Source organism: Colobus angolensis, unplaced genomic scaffold (assembly GCF_000951035.1).
Source record: "Colobus angolensis palliatus isolate OR3802 unplaced genomic scaffold, Cang.pa_1.0 Scaffold75, whole genome shotgun sequence".
Lineage (NCBI taxonomy): Eukaryota > Metazoa > Chordata > Mammalia > Primates > Cercopithecidae > Colobus > Colobus angolensis.
Genome location: NW_012121265.1, coordinates 12,583,563 through 12,606,945, shown reverse-complemented (window position 1 = coordinate 12,606,945; position 23,383 = coordinate 12,583,563). Strand labels below are relative to the sequence as shown.

The 23,383-nt window shown below is 40.1% G+C and overlaps 1 protein-coding gene across 3 annotated transcripts in view; it reads right to left on the bottom strand.

Annotated features, from left to right (window-relative positions):
* SORCS1 (sortilin-related VPS10 domain containing receptor 1) overlaps positions 1-23,383 on the bottom strand; it is a 591,520-nt gene that overhangs the window by 45,998 nt on the left and 522,139 nt on the right. For all 3 annotated transcript variants that reach the window (XM_011927917.1, XM_011927918.1, XM_011927919.1), the window contains exon 20: positions 5,315-5,501. In XM_011927917.1, coding sequence (XP_011783307.1) covers positions 5,315-5,501 — 187 coding nt within the window. The remainder of the gene's footprint in view (positions 1-5,314; positions 5,502-23,383) is intronic.

Sequence of the window (23,383 nt, the reverse complement as noted above, 5' to 3'; positions counted from 1 at the left end):
TTTTAGTAGATATGGGCTTTCACCATGTTGGCCAGGCTGGTCTCGAATTCCTGACCTCAAGTGATCTGCCCACCTCAGCCTCCCAAAGTGCTGGGATTACAGGCATGAGTCACCGCGCCCGGCCCTCACTCAATAGTTCTTGAGTACTGTGAACTGTTGGGTATTATTCTAGGTGCTGGGGATACCTGGCATTTGGTGGAGCTTAGGTATTTCTGAGGGAGGAGGGTGCTGGACGCATAAAGCAGAGGTAGGTGATAAGGTGCTATTTTTGAAAGTAGGTTCATGGAAGGCCCCTCAGAGGAAATGGCATTTGAGCAGTGACCTGAATAAAGTGAAAGACAGCACCAAGAATCTATTTGGAAAGTTCCAGGGTGAGGGTAGCGTAAGTGAAAAGACCACGAGGAAGAGGGGTGCCTACCATGTTTGAGAAATGTTCTTTTTTCCTTTTATTTTCACATAACCTCGTTTTGGTCAGTGATTTTTTTTTTTTTTTTGAGATGGAGTTCAGTGGCACGATCTTGGCTCACTGCAACCTCTGCCTCCCAGGTTCAAGCGATACCCCTGCCTCAGCCTCGCGAGTAGCTGGGATTACAAGGACCCGCTATCATGCCCGGCTAATTTTTGTATTTTTAGTAGAGACGGGGTTTCACCATGTTTGCCAGGCTGGTCTCAAATTCCCAACCTCAGGTGATCTGCCTGACTCAGCCTCCCAAAGTGCTGGGATTACAGGCATGGGCCACCGCGCTCGGCCAGTGATGAATTTTGTAAGAGAAATTCAAGACACATAGTACGTTGGCCTTGTAGGCCCTGAAATACGTATATAAGTGTTTGTATAAGTTCACGCTTACATGCATATATGTTATATATGTATACACATATGAAATTTATCTTTCAGATTCCCACAGCATCTTTTATTCATTTACTTTTCACGGGTTTAAAATACCTGGTTCCTGCTATCCAAAAGCCTATTCTTTGACCATCTCTGTTCATCACAGAGGGTGCAGTATGCCCTAATGGAGCCACAGAGGTGAAACTCCAGACCCTGGAGGCTCCCAGCTGGCTGGCTGCATAAAGTAGAGAGCTGAACGGGCAGATATGGCTCCTTCAGACAGGTGCCTGCAATGCACAAAAGGGACAGTAGGTGGCGCTGCATCATTCCATATGAATCTTTCCGGAAAGGTGGTTGAAAGAATTGGGGAATTGTGTGAATTGGGTTTCCCTTCTCTTTTCTTGTTTATAGCCCTCCTGTGCTGCAGGAAACAACTGACGCCTGAGGCTGCATATTGTGTGTGTGCGTGTGTGTGTGTGTGTGTGTGTGTGTGTGTACCAGCTGCTGTGGCCTGCCTGCAGCATTTACGTTCCAGAGACCTTTGGCCACCTAATTAAATATTGTGCACATATCATATTGCTATTTGTCTGCAATGTTTAAAAAAGCTACTAGAAGAAATAAGAGTGATTCAAACCATAAAGTTGAGATCCTAAAACAGAGTTTCTCAAACTCCAGTGTACATAAAAATCATACTAATCTGTTCAAAGCAGATTATGATGCCATACTTCCAGGAATCCTAATCCTTACCCAGGTCTGGGGTAAGACCCAGAACACTACATTTTTATCGTTCAATTTGGGGGCAGGTGGCTCATTAAGCCACACTTTACAAAATCCTAGTCTGACATTTGCTGGTCAATAAAATGATGGTGTGAACAGTTGAAAAACTACATGGGTTTTCAAGCTACACAGATAATTTTACCATAAGATGGGGCCAGAAAGTCTTCTGCACATGGCTCCTACATAAGGGAACAGCTAAGGGAAGTGGTTTAGGAAGGACTAGAAGATCCACCTTATCTTTTTTTTTCTACTTCCTGTTCCTCAAGTTTGCAGTCTTCACTGATTTTTTTTTTTTTTTCTGCAAGACTGGCTGCGACAGGGCAGCTTTCTGAGCAGAAATCTGCATGCTCTGTAAATCCTCTGCCCCATCCGACTGAAGGCAACACTGGCTGCAGCACGTATCTTATTAGTTTGCAAACTAGCAGAGCACAGTGAATACTATCCCCAAGGAATTACCAATTGTCAGGCTACAACAGATTACCAGGCGCCCAGCAAGACCGGGCCCACTCCTGAAACACTAGGCAGGAACATCGGCTCCATTTGTTTCAGATGACATTTGCAAACCCATCTTTTTTTTCAAACCCTCTGGTTTGGAATCAAATCACCTTTCTGCACTGGGGAGTGGTAGGAATGTGAATGTGAGACAGGCAATGGGCTTTCAGGATTGCCCCTAGGGTAGAAATGGGGGAAGGGCAGAGGACAGGCTTGGTGAGCTAAGAGTTGCTGCTAATTCTACTCTCCCTCACAATCCATTAAGTCCAAATGTATATGCTACTTTGTGATGATAGAAAAATCAAGTTTTACTAGGTGCCAGGGTACCATATATTTTGCTTGATGGGACTTTTGGGAATGAGATGCGCATCTGCTTGACAGAGGAGAACATCGAGGCTCAGAGAGACGGAGTGACTTCTCCAGGAGTTTGAACCAAAATCGGGACCTAGTCAGAATGCCCGACTCAGTCCAATGCTTTTTTTCCCCTATAAAGCCACCTCTCACTGCCATATCATGGCACTTTGGCACCTACAGTCACTCATGACACCCTCCAGCTTTAAGATGCTTGAGAGTGTGACTCAGTCATGTTCTTGTTCTGACTTGCTTTGAGCGTAAAGTGATGCCAGAGTCACAGTGCTTCTCCAATCCTTGATTTCTCCATCTGAAAGACAAGGCCAGAAGTCTATTACGGTATAGATGTGAAGATGAGCAAAATGAGTTTGTGTGCATAGCAAAGCACCCTGGATCCTTTAGGAGGGAGGTACTAACCAGGCATGTCAGAATCTGCTGAAACAGTTATGACGTGAGTTGATATGTCTGTGAGTTAGCAAACAGCTTCAAACATGACCTTGTTTTTAACACAATTAGTACCAAAGAGCCAGGCTTAGAAAAAAGTTCCATTATATGAGGCATGCTTATCCAACCACTTAACCCAAGATGAGTCTACAAAATCAAAATCAGAACACGAAACATTCCATTACAAATTATCTTCCTCTAAGATTAAGGTCAAATATTTTATCCAATCAACTAGGCTAATGAAATGAAAGAATTGCAAGTGAATGAGAAACTGCTTTTAGAAGGGTTTCAGCAGCCCTTAATCTTGAGCAGAGACAATCTCTGTGTGTGTTGTTTTCCTCTCCAGGATTTTGTTAACTAGGGAGGAGTCTTGCAGGGGAGCAGTAGACACCTCAAGGGGTATGATCACACACACAGGAACGAGAAAAAGCCTATAGAGTGACAAAGAGGTGAAGCTATGGAAGATTTAATGGGAGACCCAGAAAATTTAGATCAGAAGCTGATACTGGCTTTTAAATCACTATTTACATGTGATTGGACTACGGTAGATGTATAACAAATTTGTGGTATACGGAACACAATTATAATTTGTAAGGAAGCTAGTTCTCTGGCAAAATTACCCCTTATAGAATAAGCTATGAGATATGATATGATCTAGGTAGGAGCCATTCTTGGCAAACGTGCTGTCATTTTTATTGCAAGTTATTTTTGTTACTAATCATTAATGTTTGTGATGTATTTTTAAATATTTTAGCGTGATCATTTCTATGACACCATTGCTATCACTTCCCTACATACTAACATATAGGGAGGTATTATGTCTTAGTGAGTGGCAAGTCCTGAATGTCTATATAGGACGACTCAGGGATGGCAGTTAGATGGAAGGCAGCCCCCGTGGTGAGTCCTGAACTATGTAGTTGTGCAACAAGCACACTGCTTCTATCCAAAATGTTTGTTTCTTCAAGATGGTCTGTAAAGAGTAGGGGGTAGATGGTAAAAGCTATGGAGACAGTTCCTCCAATCCCAAGCCACTCTTGGCGCTGACACTGACCTTAGTTAGCAAGAGCCAGGATCCTTGCGGCAGGTGGACCTGAGTCTGAAGCATGGTTCTGCTAGGTAGCAGGTCGGCCACTTCAAGCAAGTAACTTAAGCTCTCTGAACCTCAATACTTTTTGTAAATAGGGTTACTAATAGTGCATACTTCACAGGACTATTTTGAGAAGTGAGATAATATACATTAAGAGCCTGTTTAGCACAAAGTCTGGAACATACTGTAAACTGCAGCCAAAAATAGACAGACCGAGTTGGCACACTGAGAATGATGTGTAACTTTGTCTAGACCCAAATAAAGGAGGGCATGTTTCTCTGAAGCACCTCTGCCATGAGAGTACAGGAGACAGAGATCAGAATTACTGACATGTTAGGAAGACTCAACAACCAAAACATCTCTTGGTCATCGCTTAATAGTCTTGCTCTCTCACTGGACCACAGTAGCTAAAAAAGAAAATGTTCTCTAATTGATACTTTCTGTATTCAATTTTGTTCCATGGGCAAGGCACAGAGGAGACGCATGGAGTAATGATGCCTGGCCTTGAGACTCTTGGACTAAACCCTGATATTTGAACAAGGCCATTCATATAAAGGAGCTACTTTCATTTAAAGGAAACAATTTCGTTAGTAATCAACAAAAGTCGTATGACTGGGAAACCCCTTACACCTAACATAGCAATGACACATGAGCACACATAACTCAGAAGTTATTATTGTCTCATCAAACTTACTCACATCTTTAGAATCCCCAGTGAGGGAAAAGCTTTAGCATTTCTTGGAACTGTTTCCTACCACAGTTTCCTTAACATTGTTTTTATACTCTTTCTCTCTACACCACCTTCTCTCCAACACCAAGTCATCTACAGATAGAAGCCCAGGAAACACATTTTTTTTAGAAAAGGAGCAAAACTCTAAAAGGATTATTAATAGCAACATATTATGAGGAGATGGAAATAATCAGATGGTGAGAAATTTCTTTACTTGGGCTAATTCTCAATGCATTAGATTGAGTGGTGCATGTGGATTGTTTGACCCCCCCCAAAACCAGATTTCTTTGTTTCAACCAAATAGCTCTGCAAGTTGCTCAGGCCCAGCCTCCAGATTCAAGTGTCGCATCTTCAAGGCACCCAGGGTAGGCAGGGGAAATGCAATGAGAATTTGAAGCAATCCAGAGAGTCCAGGATTATTCAAATTCTACTCTTTGCTTTTCTTCTTACTCTTTCCTTATTTTGGTCTCTTAATCACTTCTTCCCCATTCCCCTTCTGCTAAAAGATAACTAGTGCACTTCTTCTAGACATAAAATTGTGAATTCGATTTGAAAGGACACCGTGTTTAAGATAGGTCATAAACCAACAACAGTAATAACATACAAGTTACATGTAAGTACAGGACGGCGCTGTCAGAACCCAGACTGTTGTCCACCTGCACGGTCACACGGAAAATGCCCACGTTCTGATAGACGTGTTTGATCCCATCTTCCGTGGAGCTGAGATTGGCGTAAGACACTGCGATACCATCGCCGAAGTCCACTTGGATGAGTGTCCGCTGAACATCACCCTGAAAAACAGCCCAACATCAGAGGGAAGGAGTCAGTGTTCGGCTGCTCCTGCCTAGGGGACTGGGGACTATGGCTTGTCCTAGTCCCTGGCTCAGGCATGACAGCAGCCCTGGCTCGCTCCTACAGCTAGGAGCATCTGCCTGCCTTTGACAGAGTCCCTGTGACATTCCCTGGCAGGCAAAAGTTTGCTATGATGGATACACTCCAAATCTGAAGGACACCAACTACTGTAAGTTTCAGGGATTTGAAAATTAATAGTGCTTGATTATCAGCTGCAATGTGACACTCACTTCCTCCAAAGGCTTTGGTAATAGTCTTAGCATCCACAAGGATAAAAGGTGTACACACACAACTTAAAAAATTTAGCTTACCTGGGTCAGGCGCAGTGGCTCATGCCTGTAATCCCAGCACTTTGGGAGCCTAAGGCAGGCAGATCACAAGGTCAAGAGATCAAGACCACCCTGGCCAACATGGTGAAACCCCGTCTCTACTAAAAATACAAAACTCAGCTGGGCGTGGTGGCACATGCCTATAGTCCCAGCTACTCGGGGGGCTGAGGCAGGAGAATTGCTTGAATCTGGCAGACAGAGGTTGCAGTGTGCCAAGATCGAGCCACTGCACTCCAATCTGATGATGGAGTGAGACTCCATCTCAAAAAAAAAAAAAAAAAATTTTAGCCTACCTGACTGACATGGTAATGGACCACTCCACTTCCTGTGTCTTCAGGACCACCCCTCAACCCAAATCCCCCTCGTTATTTCTCGTTCCCTAATTGTATCATAGGAAGGATGGAAGACACTTTGCCTGATATCTGATATGACATTGGACTCAGCACTGTTATTATTTGAGATAATAATGGTTAATTTTTTTATGCTTCAGCATTTCAAACTATCAAAATGATCTCATTTTATTCTTCACAGATTCTTAGTCTAGTCTGGAGAGAGGAGTAGGCAATCTTTGTTACAGATCTACTTTACAGATGAAGAAGCTGAAGTCAAAAAAGATGTCATCACTTGTTCAAGTTAACACAGCTAGTCAGCGGCGATCCTGGGATTCTAACCCACCTTTCTGCACTTCCAGGTCATTCATTATAGACAGAATATAGCACTGTGGGCAATCAAGGCTCTCCTGGGCATGAATTCTCATGTGCCATTAACAAGCTAGAAGACTCCATGCAAGTCATTCAGTCTCCTTCAGTCTCAGTGACAAATCTATGAACTGGGTATAATAATACCTTACTGTCTTAAAGAGCTATTGTAAAAAATATGCAGGAAATTAATTACAGATTAATTCGTTATCTGTAAAATGCTACATAAAAATGACTGTAAATCAATGTAGCTATAAAAGACCTACTATTGTCCCTTTAAAGCTTAATTGAAATTGTGTGGTTCCAAATTTCCCATGGGTAGGCAGAAGAAGATAAATTCTGCATTATAAAATCCCAGACCTGTAAAAAAAGAAATGGCCCTTTGGAACAACAGTTTAGATTCTTAAGGAAAAAAGTTGCTTAGACCCCATTGACAAAAACCAGCTTCCTTCACACACAGTCCATCCTTTAACAAATTTTGTTGTTGCTGTTAGCCTTTCCCACTTTCAGGAAAGAAAAAACAAAAACCTTTGAACTAGAAATGTATTTTCGATTAAGTAAGGTTCATATGGTATCATATTTTTTGAAAAGGTCAAGTTTAAAATGTTGACATTTAAAAGATTAATTCACAGGGAAAAGAAAAGTAGTTCAAATCCTATGAATCTGTGTGACCTACTCCTCTGCTCTATGCCCGGCCAAGCATTATGTGTGGGACTCACAGCAGTGGACTCTCAATAAGTACACAGGCCCAAATTCTACCCCAGGGTAAAAAGAGAAAGTCCATTCAAAACTACAAAATAAATATCCACAAGCCCAGACATTGTGCACTTACTTGAATTCCCTTCACTAATAAATATAAATGTCAACTATTCTTGTTGACGTGCCCTTCATTTAAACAACCAAAGTGGACTGATCAATTTCTCATTCTGTTTCCAGTTAGTTTCCACTCCTAGTTTTCAACAGAGTTGCCCAGAAGACAGCCCTAGGTGTGGGCATGGGGAAAGAGCCCACTTTTGAAGCAAGTATCTGAGGGAAATAGTAAGGATATCTGGGGTTCTCCACGGAATAAAACAAGGAATGCAGTTTCCACTAGAGAAGAGCAGGACACGAGGGAAGAGGGAGACAGACAAGTTTAATGCACTTTGTGGCAACAGCGTGAGCATCAGGCAGGGGCCATTATTTGCAAAAGGACAGAGGGGAGATTCACACCTTCAGTGAACTCTACTTCAGCCTCCACTGAGAGAGAGTAGACACACAGGTGGGAAGAAGACAACTTTGGCTGCCATTGCTGGAGTCTACCTTGCCTTGCCCTTTCTGTCTGGTCTTCATCACTTCCCTTTTGTTGTCCTGCATCAAGACCAGTTACATAAAAGCCCTCCAATTTCTATCTCTCTTGATGTCTACTGTCTGTCTTGCTGCGTTTTGTTTCATGATAGGATTCTTCATTCTCCATTCATGGAATGTTCTCTGCCTATATAACGGGTGAAAGGATGGAGCTACTCAAAGTTTGGACTAGTGTATTAGTAAGGTTTCCATTACAGAGTCAGGCTATTAGGGTGTTAGGTCAGGTATTTTACATATAATTATATAACAGATCATACTTTAGATGATAGAATCAGGTATTAAGTTTAACATGCACCTGACAGCCCCTGAAGACAAAGGCATGGAATTCTCCAATCAAATGTGAAGTCCCCAGGACCTCCTGATGTTGGGACAGACCTCTGGGCTTGGACTCTGCACTAAGAGATAAGAATGTCAAGGGACCATGTATGACAGCAGAAGGCAGCAAATTATACTCCTGCTGTCACTTTCCACTAAAGGTGGACAAACTAGATTCCATGCCTTTTCCTTCAGGAGCTCTCAAGTGAGTGGTAAGACTAATACCACTGTAACAGCTTCATACTGGGGCTCATCTGTCATTAGATTCTGGCGTTCCTGGGCTCAAATGACCGCTGGAAGCAAGGATGCCAGCCACTTTCAGAGAATAAGAAACTGAGCAAAGGGATGGCAGCTCAAGTCCTAATAACTATTGACTAGGCATACTCACCCTACCAGCTCTCTAGTCATTCCTTCACCCAACTGTCAGATATTTATTGAGTGTCTATCTCATGTCAGTCACCAAATGGGAAAATGATATTAAGCAAGCAATAGCCAAACAAACAAAACAAATATGGCCTGGGCTTTCATGAGCTTACAGACCACTAGTGAAACACATGTACTTTAATTAACTAATTATGCAAATAAAAATTATTGCAGGGTGACAGGAAGGAGCGGTACATGGAGCTGTAAGCTTCTGCAATACGCGGGACTAGAGAGCTGATCTGATTGTGAATTTCAAAGTAGGCTTCCAAAAGGAAGTGATATCTGAGCTGAGAATACCTGAAAGAAGCAGGTAAATTAACCAAATGGAGGAGATGAATGAATGAGGTACAACTGAGAGAGTGCAGGCCAGGGGAACAGAGGGAACAGATGTGCAAAGGCCCTGTGGTAGAGGGAGATAGTACGGTTGAAGAAATTAAAAAAGAAGGAGGAAACAGAGAGAGAGAACAAGAACATGTTACTAAATGAGGTTAAAGCAGAGAAAAATACCTTTTCGGACTTGTGAATCAAATTCCTGATTTTTATCTTTCTCCTAAGAGCAATGAGAAGCCATTGAAGTGTTTTAATTTTTAAATGTTTTTAAAATTTTAATTGATGATAATCACATATATTTATGGGGGTATATGTGATATTTCAATACATGTATATAATGTGCAGTGATCAAATCAGGGTAACTGTGACATCTATAACCTTGAACCTTTTTTATTTCTTTGTGTTGGAAACATTCAAATTCCTTTCCTCTAGCTATTTTGAAATATACGATAAATTACTGTTAATGATAGTTAACACTGTACTGTGCTATAGAACATTAGAACTTATTCCTCCTGTCTAACTGTGATTTTGGACCCATTAATCAGTCTCTCCCTACCCAGCCTCTTGTAGCTACCATTCTACTCTCCTATTCTGTGAGATCAACTTAATAATTCAAGTGTTCTAAGTAGGGGTTTAAGGGAAGATGGCATGATGATATTTTTAATTAAAAATGATCACTCTGGCTATGATATGGAGATGAACTGGAAGGGGATCCAAGTGTGCTAGAAAGCCAGTTTGGAGGTATTCTAGGATAGATGATAGTAGATTAAACAAACAAACAAACAAACAAAAAAGCTCCAGCAGAAAATTATATGCACCTTTCTGTCAAAATTAATTCTCATAGTTTATTGGTTTTGAAATCAGTAATTCTGAGCCTTTGATATCAACATCTCTTTTAGGAGTTTTATTTCTTAATATTGATGTCCAACTACTACCCAAGATTCAGCACTGTTTTGAGGCCTCTGAGAGGATGCCCAGTCCTGCTGCAGTCTGAGGTCTGCAGCCGATGCTGGGCTGTAGCAAAGGCTGAGATCCTCTCATTCTGATTGTTGAACATTAGGTCTTCTTGTGGTCAGATTCATCTGAAGATGAACACTACAGCACAAGTTGATGCTATTCTTACTTGGTTTTAATATGATGAAAAAGCTTTACCAGGATGCTTTAGGATTGTAAATACTAAGGTTGTAATAAGGCTGGGAATGGAAAGACTAAACTCATTGTTTGTAGACTGGAGCATAATCACAAACAAAAGTGACATAATACATATGCAGCCAAGATTAGCAAACTTTGTTAGAAAAATGAGTTGCTGGGTGGTACTCGGGTAGACTGTGTGAACTCCACGGGTCTGAGAAGTGTCTGGTTAATGGCTGTATCTTCAGTGCCTTAATGCAACGCCTGCAAATGATCCTTTTTAGTTCCATATAATTTGAAAATTGCACATTTCTATTGTGTTTGTCAAAATTCTTTCTCATATATTATCTCATGTGGATGTTAGGACCCTAGGAAATAGAAAGGACAGATGTTATTTACGTTTGATACACCAGAAAATCTGGAGTACAGAGGGCTTAAGTAAGATGCATAAAGTCACGCAGCTAGTTAGAGACCTACAAAAGGGTTTAAGAAGATCTGTGCTTTGACTTGACCTATTCAGTTCAGTTCTCTTTGAGTTTCTTTAATTGAAATTCCTTGCAATATTTCTCTCAGACCAAGAGGAAGGTGGTAACAAAGATAAAGTATTATTTTCTTTTCTTGCTTGACTGTATTCCTGGCTTTGACTCTTTTCCTCTCTGACAATGATAGGTTGGCATTTACTCAACACTCTGCTTCTGTCTACCCACTAGTAAAACAGTATCATGTTTAAGCCATAAAGAAGATAGAGAATATGAGAAACAATTGGTATTCATAATCAGTAGTCAGTAAAATCATGTGTATAATTAAGTGAAAAATACTTCAATCTAATAAATCAAAAGAAATCATTTCTGAAACTAAATCCAGGCTGGCAAACATCTAGACTATTATAAAATTCTTTAGATCTAATGCTCTTTAGTCACATGTCCTAATACAGACACAGAATTGAGAAGACTAGTTCAAAAGAAGTTCCTGAGAAAGGCACAAAACCCACATAAAGTCCACGTGATGATTCTATTCTCCAAGGGCATTGCTAACTTCTAGAATAGAAAAACAAATATATCAAATGGCCACCAGGAAGTCAATATTAACCTGAGCAATGACAGGTGTGTGAACCTATCAGTTCCTGTAACACAGATTCACAGAAGAATGGGAAAATAAATGCTATGGAAACTCAACATGGACAGCCTCAGTCCAGAAATGAGACTCCAAGATGTCCCTTAAGGCATCAGAGACCCATTGTAGACAGATAACAGGCTTGTATATCAGAACCTGGTCCATGCAAGCACAGCAGTGGCCCTGACTCAAGCTTCGTACGAGCAAAGCTACATTGCAGAAAAATCACCAGTATAACCCATTTTTAATTTAAAAAGCAACAAATAACACAGTAAATATAACAAATCTGTGTGTGTTTGTGTGAGTACGGAGAAAGGTGATAGCAAAGGTAGTCCAGACTGTTAATATTGATTACCCTGGAAGCGGAGTGAAGTGAGGGGCAGGAAGGGATCAGCAGGATTAAAAGAAAGGAGTGAATGAGGGGAAATATGTATTTCTCCAAATTTAAAAGCAGGTAGAGGACTGTATAACACAAGAAACATTACAAAATACAACATTATACCTCTACTATTACTGTAAATATTTTAATATGGATTACATACATTGGAAATAACCAATGTAACACAGACTTTATTTTGACTGGTGATGGAATATAACCAGCTGGATTTATGTTGTTATTTTTGTGCTCTTTTGACCACAAAGTAAGATTTTTCACAAATCATTAAGCAGCATTGACTGACAGAAAGGAAATCAGATTATTTCAGCCATTTCTTTATATGACTAAGGATATTTAGGCAGAGTAGAGCATATGAAATAAAAGTAACTCACCATTATCCTGCATACCCTACTCTAAGGAGGTAGACTCAGGTTAGCAAGGTCTCAACAAGAAGTGGAAAAGGAAATAACATTTCAATGTACCCTGGTATTCAAAGAGGAGATTTCATCAGCCAGTGTAGTAAATACATGGAGAGAAAAGCTATCCTCCTGTGTTTATTCAGAACAGTGAACTATGGCATGCGACTTTGTACACAAAGTGAGAGTGCAAGTAAGATTGCTCTAGTTGGGTGCAGTGGCTTATGACTGTAATCTCAGTACTTTGGGAGGCTGACGTGAGAGGACCACTTGAGTCCAGGAAGTCAAGGCTGTAGTGAGCCATGATTGCACCACTGCACTCCAGCCTGGATAACAGAGTGAAACACTCTCTCATTAAAGAAAAAAAATAGAAAAGGAAAATAATTGCTCTACAAGATCCCCTGGGTGGTCACTAAGGGAGAAGAGAGAAAACATTTCTTGAAAGTTTACTGTGTCAGAAATAATAGCAACTACTTTCTATACATTATCTTATTTAATCTTTGTATCAGTCTGTTTTCACACTGCTATAAAGAACTGCCTGAGACTGGGTAGTTTCTAAAGAAAAGAGGTTTAATTGACTCACAGTTCCACATGGTTAGGGAAAGCCTCAGGAAACTTACAGTCATAGTGTAAGGGAGAGCAGGCATGTCTTGTGTGGTGGCATGTGAGAGACAGTGTGTGTTGGAGGAACTGTCAAATACTTATAAAACCATCAGGTCTCTGAGAACTCACTCACTATCATGAAAACAGCATGGAGGAAACCACCCCTATGATCCAATCACCTCCCACCGGGTCCTTCCCTCAACACTGGGGATTATGAGGATTACATTTCAAGATGAGATTTGGGTGGGGACACAGAGTCAAACCATATCAATCTTCAACCCTAAAAGAACTCAGACCTGTTCCGATTTGCCTAGAGTCACAAGACTAGTTTGAATCAGGCTGTTCTTAACTCTGAGCCCAGCACTCTTACAACTCGTTCCCAGAAAACACTCAGACTACTCTGGTGCTCATTCCCAGATGGGTGCTAAAGAATGAATTCACTGATGTGTGAAACCAAAGAACTCTGTAAGCTTCGCTAACTACAACCCTTTAGAGGAATGCCAAAGTGATGTAAGATGATCCCAGTGTAATATGCCAGACTCTATAAAATACCCCAGAAGCTTCAAAATGTGTTTGTGAGGGTTCCTGGTGGTGTGAGTGTTTGACAAAGTCTAATATGACTAATCAGGAAACAAATGTTGTAACTGTGTTGGACCTTCTTGTGTGACATTTTATAATAGTAAACAGCTTTTATAGAACAGGAAAAAACCAGCCTAGGATAAAATGCATCTACATACAACCTATCTTCTGTTCCCAAGCAAGTTATTTGTCCTCTCTGACTTCTCTTCCAAGAGGTGCTGCCACTGCTGAAAGCCAAAGTTGCCACACCAGAGGAGCTGGGACAGAGTGCTCGCAGGATGTCTGGTTTGAATCGTGCCTTATAGGTGTTTCTTCAGTTTCAAAACTGAACTCTGGACAGTGACTTCAAGATGTTCAAATCCCTGCATAATTACAGAGTATTGTCAGCCTTTTCCTCTGGTCTGTTCAAAGATGGTTTTCTAAAGCACATGTCTTTCTCCAAATGTGCACACCTTCTGAGCTTCTCTGCAAGCAAAACCTATGGTGAATTTGGATGCTCTGACCTGGGAGATGAAGAGTCACCACTATGAAGAGGATAGTGCAGAAGGTTTTACATTTTTTCCAGAGAACTCAGATCTGTCAAGGCCAGGAATTCCAGAGAGAGCAACTTTGAACACACCAAATCATTGGCCTAGATTTATGACATTTCACTTTCTCTCAGATGAAACGAAGATGGCTGTTTTTCGGGCCCTTCTGTGAGGTCTCAGATCCTTGGGACTTGACTAACTAAAAACCCAAATACTTCTGGATCTAATGCCCAGATCAAGACATTCCAATAGCAACATCACAAAGTGGTTTAATCATTCCCTTGGAAATGGGTGATAGTACCATGTATTTCACTGAATCCCAAATTTCCCTTTTGTGTGTTCTGTACTTGGTGTCTGGTTTAAAATGGAACGGAATATATAAGGCAGGAGGAATACTTAGCGTGTGTAAGCAGATAATGACTATGAGCTGGGGCCTCTGTACTCTATCTAGATATTGTGGTATAGAGAGGTTCAGAATCTTGACCCATTGCAGTTTGGAAGCACTTTTTAGATAATAACGGGCACTGCTATACTGTTAGCACTGCATGGTGGCTGTAGGAATTACATCAGCAGGCTCTGGCTGGACAACTAGGGGGCTGCCAAATGACATAAATCTCATAAATGTTTTTGAATGACTTTTGAAATTCACTCATAAAGTAAAAACATTCAGCTATGTAATTAGAACAAAATTGTATATACTTTAAAAATAGTAGGAAGTTTCCTTTAGGAATAAATCTCTATAGAACCAGGTTTTCCTAGTAGTAAAATATGTAACAGAAATATGTCAGCATTGTTAGAAGAAATTTTAAATAAAGAGAAAAAAAGGCATGGTATATTCATTGGTAAAACATAGAAATACATAAAATGATGACAAAGAAAATTAAAATCACCCATAATTATATCACCCACAGATTGCCTTGTTAACATATTGGTGAATACCATTTTAATCAATGAGAATGCACGTGGACACAGATCCCACTCCTATAACACTGGAATTACTATACTGTTTTTAGCATTATGCGGTCAACATGTTTAAATAGCTTAAATTTTTATACCTAGTATCACTTGGTGATCTTAACCAAGTCATAAGACCTCTTCTATGAAATGGATATATGATTTCTTGTCCTGGAAGTCACTTCATCCCCCTCCTAAATTATTAGGTTGTTGTGAAATTCATTTTAAAGAGGTGCTGCATGTGAAAGAGGTGCCCTACAAAAGTTAGGTGGCAACCTGGGAATTAGAAGACCTAGTTTTATGTCCTTCGAAAAACATTGTTTATTTGGACCTCAATTTCTCTACCTGTAAATTAAAGATGGGAAGAGCAGATGATCCTAATTGTCACTTCCAAGTCAGAAAATCTGTGATTTTTACAATTCTATTATTCTTGTTATTAGCATTATTGTGAATCAACACATATATATTCTAACATCAATTTGTGCTGCTGAGATAAGCTCAGATCTCAGGTAAAGATGCGCAACTTATTCAAGTGCTGCTGTCGTAAGATGGAGACCTTCCACTGCACATTAATGGTAGACCAGCTTGAGGACTGAGCAGCTGAGCAGAGGGTCATAGAGTAACAAATGGCAAAGTGCAAAGCCAGAAGCCTGAGGAAGTTACTCACTCAGATAAGGATTGCATGGTGTGATGAAACCTTGATTCAGGGCTGGTGACCACCCAAGTGGATGAAGTGGGACATTAGTATTGTCAGGGCCTAAAGTAGGCAGACTAGAAGACTGAAAATTCAAACTGAAGACTATTTCATGAATCCAGCCTCTGGGATGTTTGCTGAACTGGAACCGTCAGTAATGAGCCAGGTATATAAGTCAGACTAAAGTTCTTAGCAAACATCTTTTCTTTGAGATTCTAAAGAACAGCAATACTCCAATATAGTTGCATTTTTTTCAGGGCAGAGAAAAGTGGAGCCTTAGAAAGGGTTGCTGACCAATCCAACTTGAACTTCAGACATTAGGCTTCTAGGTAAAGGCAACCTATATTGCCTGCCTCATTTCCTTCAACAACAACAAGTGAGAAGAAATTAAGTGGCTCAATTTCCTTGCTAGAGTCAAAGAGAATAATGCTGAATGGAGAAAGGAGTAATACACGAGAAACCTTCGAGTCTTCAAGGCTCACTGAAATCAGCTTCTACTCCTTTGTATGGAAGCAGAAAACAGTTGAGGTGTCTATGTCAGAACTAAGCTGGCTTAGAAACTGATACCTGCCTCACAGGGTCAGGAGATCGAGACCATCTTGGCCAACATGGTGAAACCCTGTCTCTACTAAAAATAGAAAAATTAGCTGGGTGTGGTGGTGCGTGCCTGTTATCCCAGCTACTCGTGAGGTTGAGGGAGGAGAATCACTTGAACGCAGGAGGCAGAGGTTGCAGTGAGCTGAGATCACACCATTGCACTCCAGCCTGGCAACAGGGTGTGTCTCAAAAAAAAAAAAAGAAAGAAAGAAAAGAAACTGATGCCTGCCTCAACGTAACACTGCTTATTAGCCCTTTGTGTCACCACTAAAGGCTCCAAATAACCTTTTCTCCAGATGAGAAAGTAAGTCAAATTGTCATGAATTCAGACGAGTATCTCGTAGAAATTTCTATCAACAGTCATCTTCTCTACCATCTAATGGTTGACAGCATCCTGCAATATTTATGAAGTGTTATTACACTGTGGGTACTTTAATGCTCCCCTATGTCTTTCAATGTATATGAAATTACAGATCATTTAAATCTGTCTAATGAGGACACAGTCCTCACGTTTTGGAGTTAAATCTCACAAAAGTGATAATCATGAATTTTCCTTATTAAGTTTCAGTCTTTGTATGTAAATTGAAGTATTAAGACAATGAGATACAGATCATAGTTTTAATTTTCGTCCCTTGCCTCAGATTTAATTTAAAAGTCTTAAATTATGCAGAGAATTGCATCTCTTTACTCTTACGGCTGTTTAAAACAGATTTAATTATCTTCCTTAACACGCAGATACTACTTCTGCCTACCAGTTCTCTCAAACAAATGCCTCCCAAATCAGTTTTGTTGAGTTCTTCAGACTGATTAGGGCCTTTGCCATCTATCCTGTGCCTTCAGGTCCTTGCACTGGATTTCTCTGGGAAGCTGAGTTATTGTGTTGAAAGTCTATAGGCTCATTAGGTTCTCATTAGTGGTCCAGAGGACATCCATCTTGAGTGAGTCTCCAAGCACAGAGATGCCACCTCTCACTGCCTGCTTGAATCTCAGTGCAAAACGCCTTCGATCAGTTTCCTAAAAGTCAGGCATAGTTTGAAAATGTTCAGCATCTTAGACTCAACTTTATGGATTTCTCTACTCCTCTTCCAGTTGGTTCTTGGACTAACTGTTCTTTATTTTTTAAGGCAATAATGATGCCTAAATGCATTGTGTGTGCTTGTGTGTGTGCACACGTGTGTTCTTCTTTCATCTGCCACAGTGAGTCTGGGATGGAAGTACGACTGCTCCTTTGCCTTGTGCTGCTAATGAAGGTTCTGTCATGAGAGTACACTTGGAGAGAACCCTAAAAGCAGCAGGAAATGAGGCAGGTGGTATTGATGACATTGGAATTTTTCATCAACCTCAGAATAGCTATGTGGCTTTCTGAGTAACACATCAGGTGAGCCAAGTTGTGGGATTTTGGAGGAATTGTGTTATGGAAGCATTTCTGTCATCTAGGTTTTGAGGGTGACCTCATATGCTATTTGCAGGAAAGAATCCCATTTCTTGCACATATTAAATCTGTAATTTTCTGGCTTGAGCACATACTACTGTATATGAAGTTGCAAACTAGTATCAGTGTACCTAGCCTTTAATTATTTTCTGTCAATAAGAAGTTCTCTTTGCTCTGGTTTTAGCAATGTTTTTGTTGATATTCTTATGCTAGAATTAGGACATGCACTAGGAAAGGATTAAGGAAGAGATTTAGATTTCAGATGAAGATTGTACCATGTTTTGACTGGTTTTCAAATGTTAAGAGTCTTTTCCTTTTAAGTTTCAGTTTTATCTCTATGCTTCTTGGGGAAGCCTATCGAAATCCAGATACATTTATTGAGTTTCTATCAATATGTTAGGTACATTGTACAGAGATGTGGGAACTGCAATCAGGAGTGACATGATTCTTACCTTAAACTATACCCCCAGTATAGTTTACTGGGGGTTGCCAAAAATATTACTACAAAATACTGCAATAAATTACTGCATTGCAATTTATTATATTTAGATAATTTATTATTAATCTTTTTTATTTCCAATAGATATAAGGTATTAGGCACTTTCTACTTCATGTCATTAGATTTTCATTTAAAACTCAATATAACAGAGGTCCTAGTCAAACCAAAACATATATTCCCACAAACTAAAGTAAGTCCATTAATGAATGAAAAGTACATAATATAAAATTGGCACTTAGTAAAATATTCATCAAAGAACAAATAAATAAACACAAATATCTAACTATTTGCAGAGATAGTTGATGCCTCAGGTCTCTGATGGTTTAGATGAAATGCAAAGGAGATGGAAATTACAAGGAGCGGTTTGTATGCAAGTAACTGGGGCAAAGAAAAGAGGCTTAGATCAGTCCTAATCCAACCTAGCCCCATAAAAGAAAGACAAGACTGTGGGAGAAAGTTGAACCATGATATAAGATGGATAGAGGTACAAGCTTTGGTACTCACATGAAAAAAAAAAATACTGTAACAACTTGGGGAGGTGAATCTTTTGCATTAATCACACTGTGATGTCCTATCAGAACCTAGCAGAGACCTCTAGGTTTCTTTGGTACCTGGAAGATTTGCTTTTTACAGGTATCAGAAGCATGACCTTAAGATCCCTGTTTCTATAAAGAGTTGGTACCAGCAATGGGGCAAGAGTCAGGCACTATTTTCAAAGTAAATTCAGAAGGATCAAATTTAAATAAGAAATGCACTCATGCAGATTTTGAGGAGAATGAAGACACCATGTATTGCCAGTAGGGGCACATGCCAGGGAGTTTTTGTTTTTGTTTTGGATTTAATTAAAAAATATTATAGCCTAATTTATACCCAAGCCTCTGAAGAAACACAGGTATTCTAAATTCCTTGGGTGCTGCATTCATATCCTTTGTTTTTGCAATATTCAGTGTCAGGCACACTAGGCTTTCAATGAAGGCATCATTTTCCAAAGAGGGGGAAGCCAGAGAGGATTTCGCATCTCTCTTTGCTGATGTGAAATATTCCACAAATGGGTCCCAAGCCATTAGTATTTTCAGAGAAGCCAGGAAGAAAATTTTGGTACATTTATCGATTAGTGTCTAAGAATGAATATAACAGCCACAGGCTAAACTGGCTTGGTCATTGATGATTTGGCCTTTTCTTTCTACTCCTTCATCTTTGTGACTACTGATAATCCCAGGCATGGGTTTCTACGGAGGCTTAGGAGCTACATGAAGTTCTTCTTAGAAAATGGTTCCTTCACCATAAAGAAGCAGTAGAAAGACAAGATACCACAGATCCTGGATTAGACCCTAGGCTCTAATAGTTAGTAGTTGTGTGATCTCAGGTAAGTTACTTGCCTTTCTGTGCCTCAGCTGTGCCATCTATAAAATGACAATAATGGTAACACCTACTTGCATAGAGTTGCTGTCAGATCTACATAAGGTAATTCATGAAAAGCCTCACAAACTGGAACAGTGGTGCTCAATGAATGTTGGATAACCACATTATTATTATTGTGTCAAGTGTCAATTCTCCTCAACTTTTGAGACACTCTGTGTCTCTTCATTCTGCATTGCTAATCACGTGCATCTCCCATGCCTACATGTATAATCCAGAGGGTCACAGAGAAACTGAGGGTCTTTTTCTGCAAGGAGGAGTCTGAATCATCAGCACAGCATCTCACAGTCACATGTGAGGTCCCCAGGGTCTCCCGATATGAAGAATGTGCTGTTGGCTTGGTGCTCTGCACCAGGAGAACAGAGCGTCAAGGAGCCAGATCTGACAGCTGGAGGCAGCAGATTTCATCCCTGCTGTTGAAGCTCTGCCCACTCAAGTGGAATGAACTGACTTGTTATCTTTTTTCCTTCTTGTGCCCAGAAGGCATGAATTCACATATCTTCGAACCAGATTCCCCAATCTGTTCCCACATCACTCAACCCAGTGTGAGATGCCTGATGATGATCTTTGTTACATGGAAAGCAGAGTTGCACAGATGAGAACCAGGCCTCTGTCCCTGAAGTGTGTTCTCTATCATTTGCATAAAGGCTGGAGCTAATCAGAAGTGAAAGTTCATGTTTCTGATCTTGCTATATTGTGTACTTAGAAATGGAAAAACTCTCTGAACTCTGCCTTAGTATAAACATCTGCTGCTTCAAAAGATGACACTCCTCTGGGTATCAGGATCAGGTGCCTCATGTCTCTGGGAAGAGAACCTTCACATTCACCTTGCACACAGGGTGGAAGTTTGACCCTAAGCATACCAGAAAGGTTTTTCTTATTTTTCCTTTTTTTTTTTTGCCCAAAGACGTAAATATAAAGTACTATATTTTAAATGGATTTCCAAAATTACTTTTAAGTAAGCTTTTTGTTGAGTAAAGTGTACTTAACATTGTACATTACTCAAATTGTACATTAATGTAATGTACTCATTGTACATTACAAATGTACAAATCACTGAATATACAACTTGACTTTTACAAAGTGAATGCATCCATTAACTGCTACCCAGATGAACCAGCTGAAAACTGTCAACTGTCAGTACATCCAAAGTTCTCCAATCACCCTGCCTCCAAAGTTAACAGTAATTCTCCCTTCTATTACATGAATTATTATTATTGAGATGGAGTCTAGCTCTGTCACCCAGGCTGGAGTGCAGTTTTGTGATCTCAGCTCACTTCAACCTCCGTCTCCTAGGTTCAAGCGATTCTCCTGCCTCAGCCTCCCAAGTAGCTGGGATTACAGGTGCCCACCATCATGCCCAGTTAATTTTTGTACTTTTAGTAGAGATGGGGTTTCACTGTGATGGCTAGGCTGGTCTTGAACTCCTGACCTTGTGATCTGCCCGCCTCGGCCTCCCAAAGTGCCGGGATTACAAGTGTGAGCCACCACACCTGACCACCATAAATTATTAATAGCTTTGACTATTTTTGCATTTTAATTAAATGGAATAATGCAATATATATTCTTTTTAGTCTGACTTCTTTAGCTCAATAATGGATATGACATTTATCCAAGTTTTTTGCATATAGCTTTAGTTTGTTCTTTTTCATTGCTGTATGACATTCCATTCTGTAAATATACTATAGTTCATGTATTCTACTATTCATGGATGTTTAGATTGTTTCCAGTTAGGGCTCTTACAAATACTTTTGCTATGCATATTATCTTACATACATTCTGGTGCGTATGTGTATGCATTTCTGATAAGTATATGCTTAAAGGTGGAAACACTGGGTCATAGGTGGTAGACATGTTCAGCTACAGCAGTTAATGTCAAACAAGTCCCAAATGGCAGTATGTATCTACACTCCAAATAGCATTATATGAATGACCAGCTGCTCTACATTCTCAATAACACCTGATATTATTAGTCTTTTTTTTTTTTTTTTTTTTTTTTTTTGTTTTGAGAGGGAGTCTCACTTTGTCACCCAGGCTGGAGTGTAGTGGTGCAGTCTCAGCTTACTGCAGCCTTACCCTGCTGGTCTTCATCGATCCTTCTACCTCACCTGCCCAAGCAGCTGGGACTACAGGCACGTGCCACCATGCCCAGCTCATTTTTTGTTGTTGTTGTTTTATTTTTGTTTGTTTGTATTTTTAGTAGAGATGGGGTTTCGCCATGTTGGCCAGGCTGGTCTTGAACTTCTGACTTCAAGTGATCTGCCCAACTTGGCTTCCCAAAGTGCTGGGATTACAGTTGTAAGCCACCATACCCAGCCTATTATTAGTCTTTTTAAATATACATCTTCTGATGGTGCACAGTAATATATTATTATAAATTAAGTTGCATTATATAGGGATGCTCAGAATTTTTTCATATGCTGACTGGCTATTTGGTTGCCCTGAGTTATTTGTGCATTTTCTTTTTTCTCTTTTTTTTTTTTTTTGTTTTGAGAGGGAGTCTCACTTTGTCACCCAGGCTGGAGTGCAGTGGCCGGATCTCAGCTCACTGCAAGCTCCACCTCCCGGGTTCACGCCATTCTCCTGCCTCAGCCTTACAAGTAGCTGGGACTACAGGTGCTCGCCACCACGCCCGGCTAATTTTTTGTATTTTTTTTAGTAGAAACGGGGTTTCACCGTGTTAGCCAGGATGGTCTCTATCTCCTGACCTCGTGATCTGCCTGCCTCGGCCTCCCAAAGTGCTGGGATTACAGGCGTGAGCCACCACGCCCAGCCCCATTTGTGCATTTTTTATTGAGTTACCAGTATTTCCCTTATTAATTTGTAGAATTTATTTATACTCTCCTAATTATGATTCCCTTATTGAAAATATGTTTTACTTTGCATAATAAACAATAAAAAACAAATAAAACAATTTTATTATTTTATTACTGTAATAATACCTTTTCAGCAAGGTATTATTACAAATACTTTTTTACCTCTAGGGCTTAATTTAATAATAACAGCTTATTGAAAAGGTATTATTACAGATATCTTTTTCCCCTCTAGGACTTAATTTTTTATTTTCAAAATAATGCCTTAAATAACAGAAATTCTTAATTTTAATGTAGTCCTATTTAAAATTATTATAATTAGGCTAGGCATGGTGGCTCATGCCTGTAAATCCCAGCACTTTGGGAAGCTTAGGTGGGCAGTTCACTTGAGGTCAGGAGTTCAAGACCAGCCTAACCAACATGCTGAAACCTTGTCTCTACAAAAAGTACAAACATTAGATGGGTGTGGTAGCTGGCACCTGTAATCACAGCTACTCAGGAGAGTGAGGCAGGAGAATCGCTTGAACCTGGGAGGTGGAGGTTGGGGTGAGCCAAGATCATGCCACTTGCACTTCAGTCTGGGTGACAAAGGTAGACTCCATCTCAAACAAATAAAAATAAAAATAAAAATAAAATTAAAAAGAAAGTATAATTATAAAGAAATTTCTTAGTATAATTCCTTTATACTTAATGGATTTTCTTTGCTGTTTTTAAAAAAATCTTTGCATAACACAAGGTCATGAAGATACTCTTCTGTGCTTTCTTTTAGAAATGTTAGTATTGCCAGGTACGGTGGCTCATGCCTGTTATCCCAGCACTTTGGGAGGCTGAGGTGGGCGGATCACTTGAGTTCAGGAGTTTGAGACGAGCCTGACCAACGTGGTGAAACCCTGTCTCTACTAAAAATACAAAACTTAGCTGGGTGTGGTGGCATGTGTCTATAGTCCCAGCTACTTGGGAGGCTGAGGCAGGAGAATTGTTTGAACCCAGGAGGCGGAGATTGCAGTTGAGCTGAGATCTCACCACTGCACTCCAGCCTGGGCGACAGAGTGAGACTCAAAAAAAAGAAAATGTTAGTATTAGCTTTCAAATTTTGATTGACAATACAGTTGTAATTATGTTTGTATATTATGTGAGATAAAGATTCATGTATTCCCATATGGATATTCAAAATTGTAGCACCCATGTATTGAAAATATTATAATTTCTCCACTGTACTGCAGTCTCAT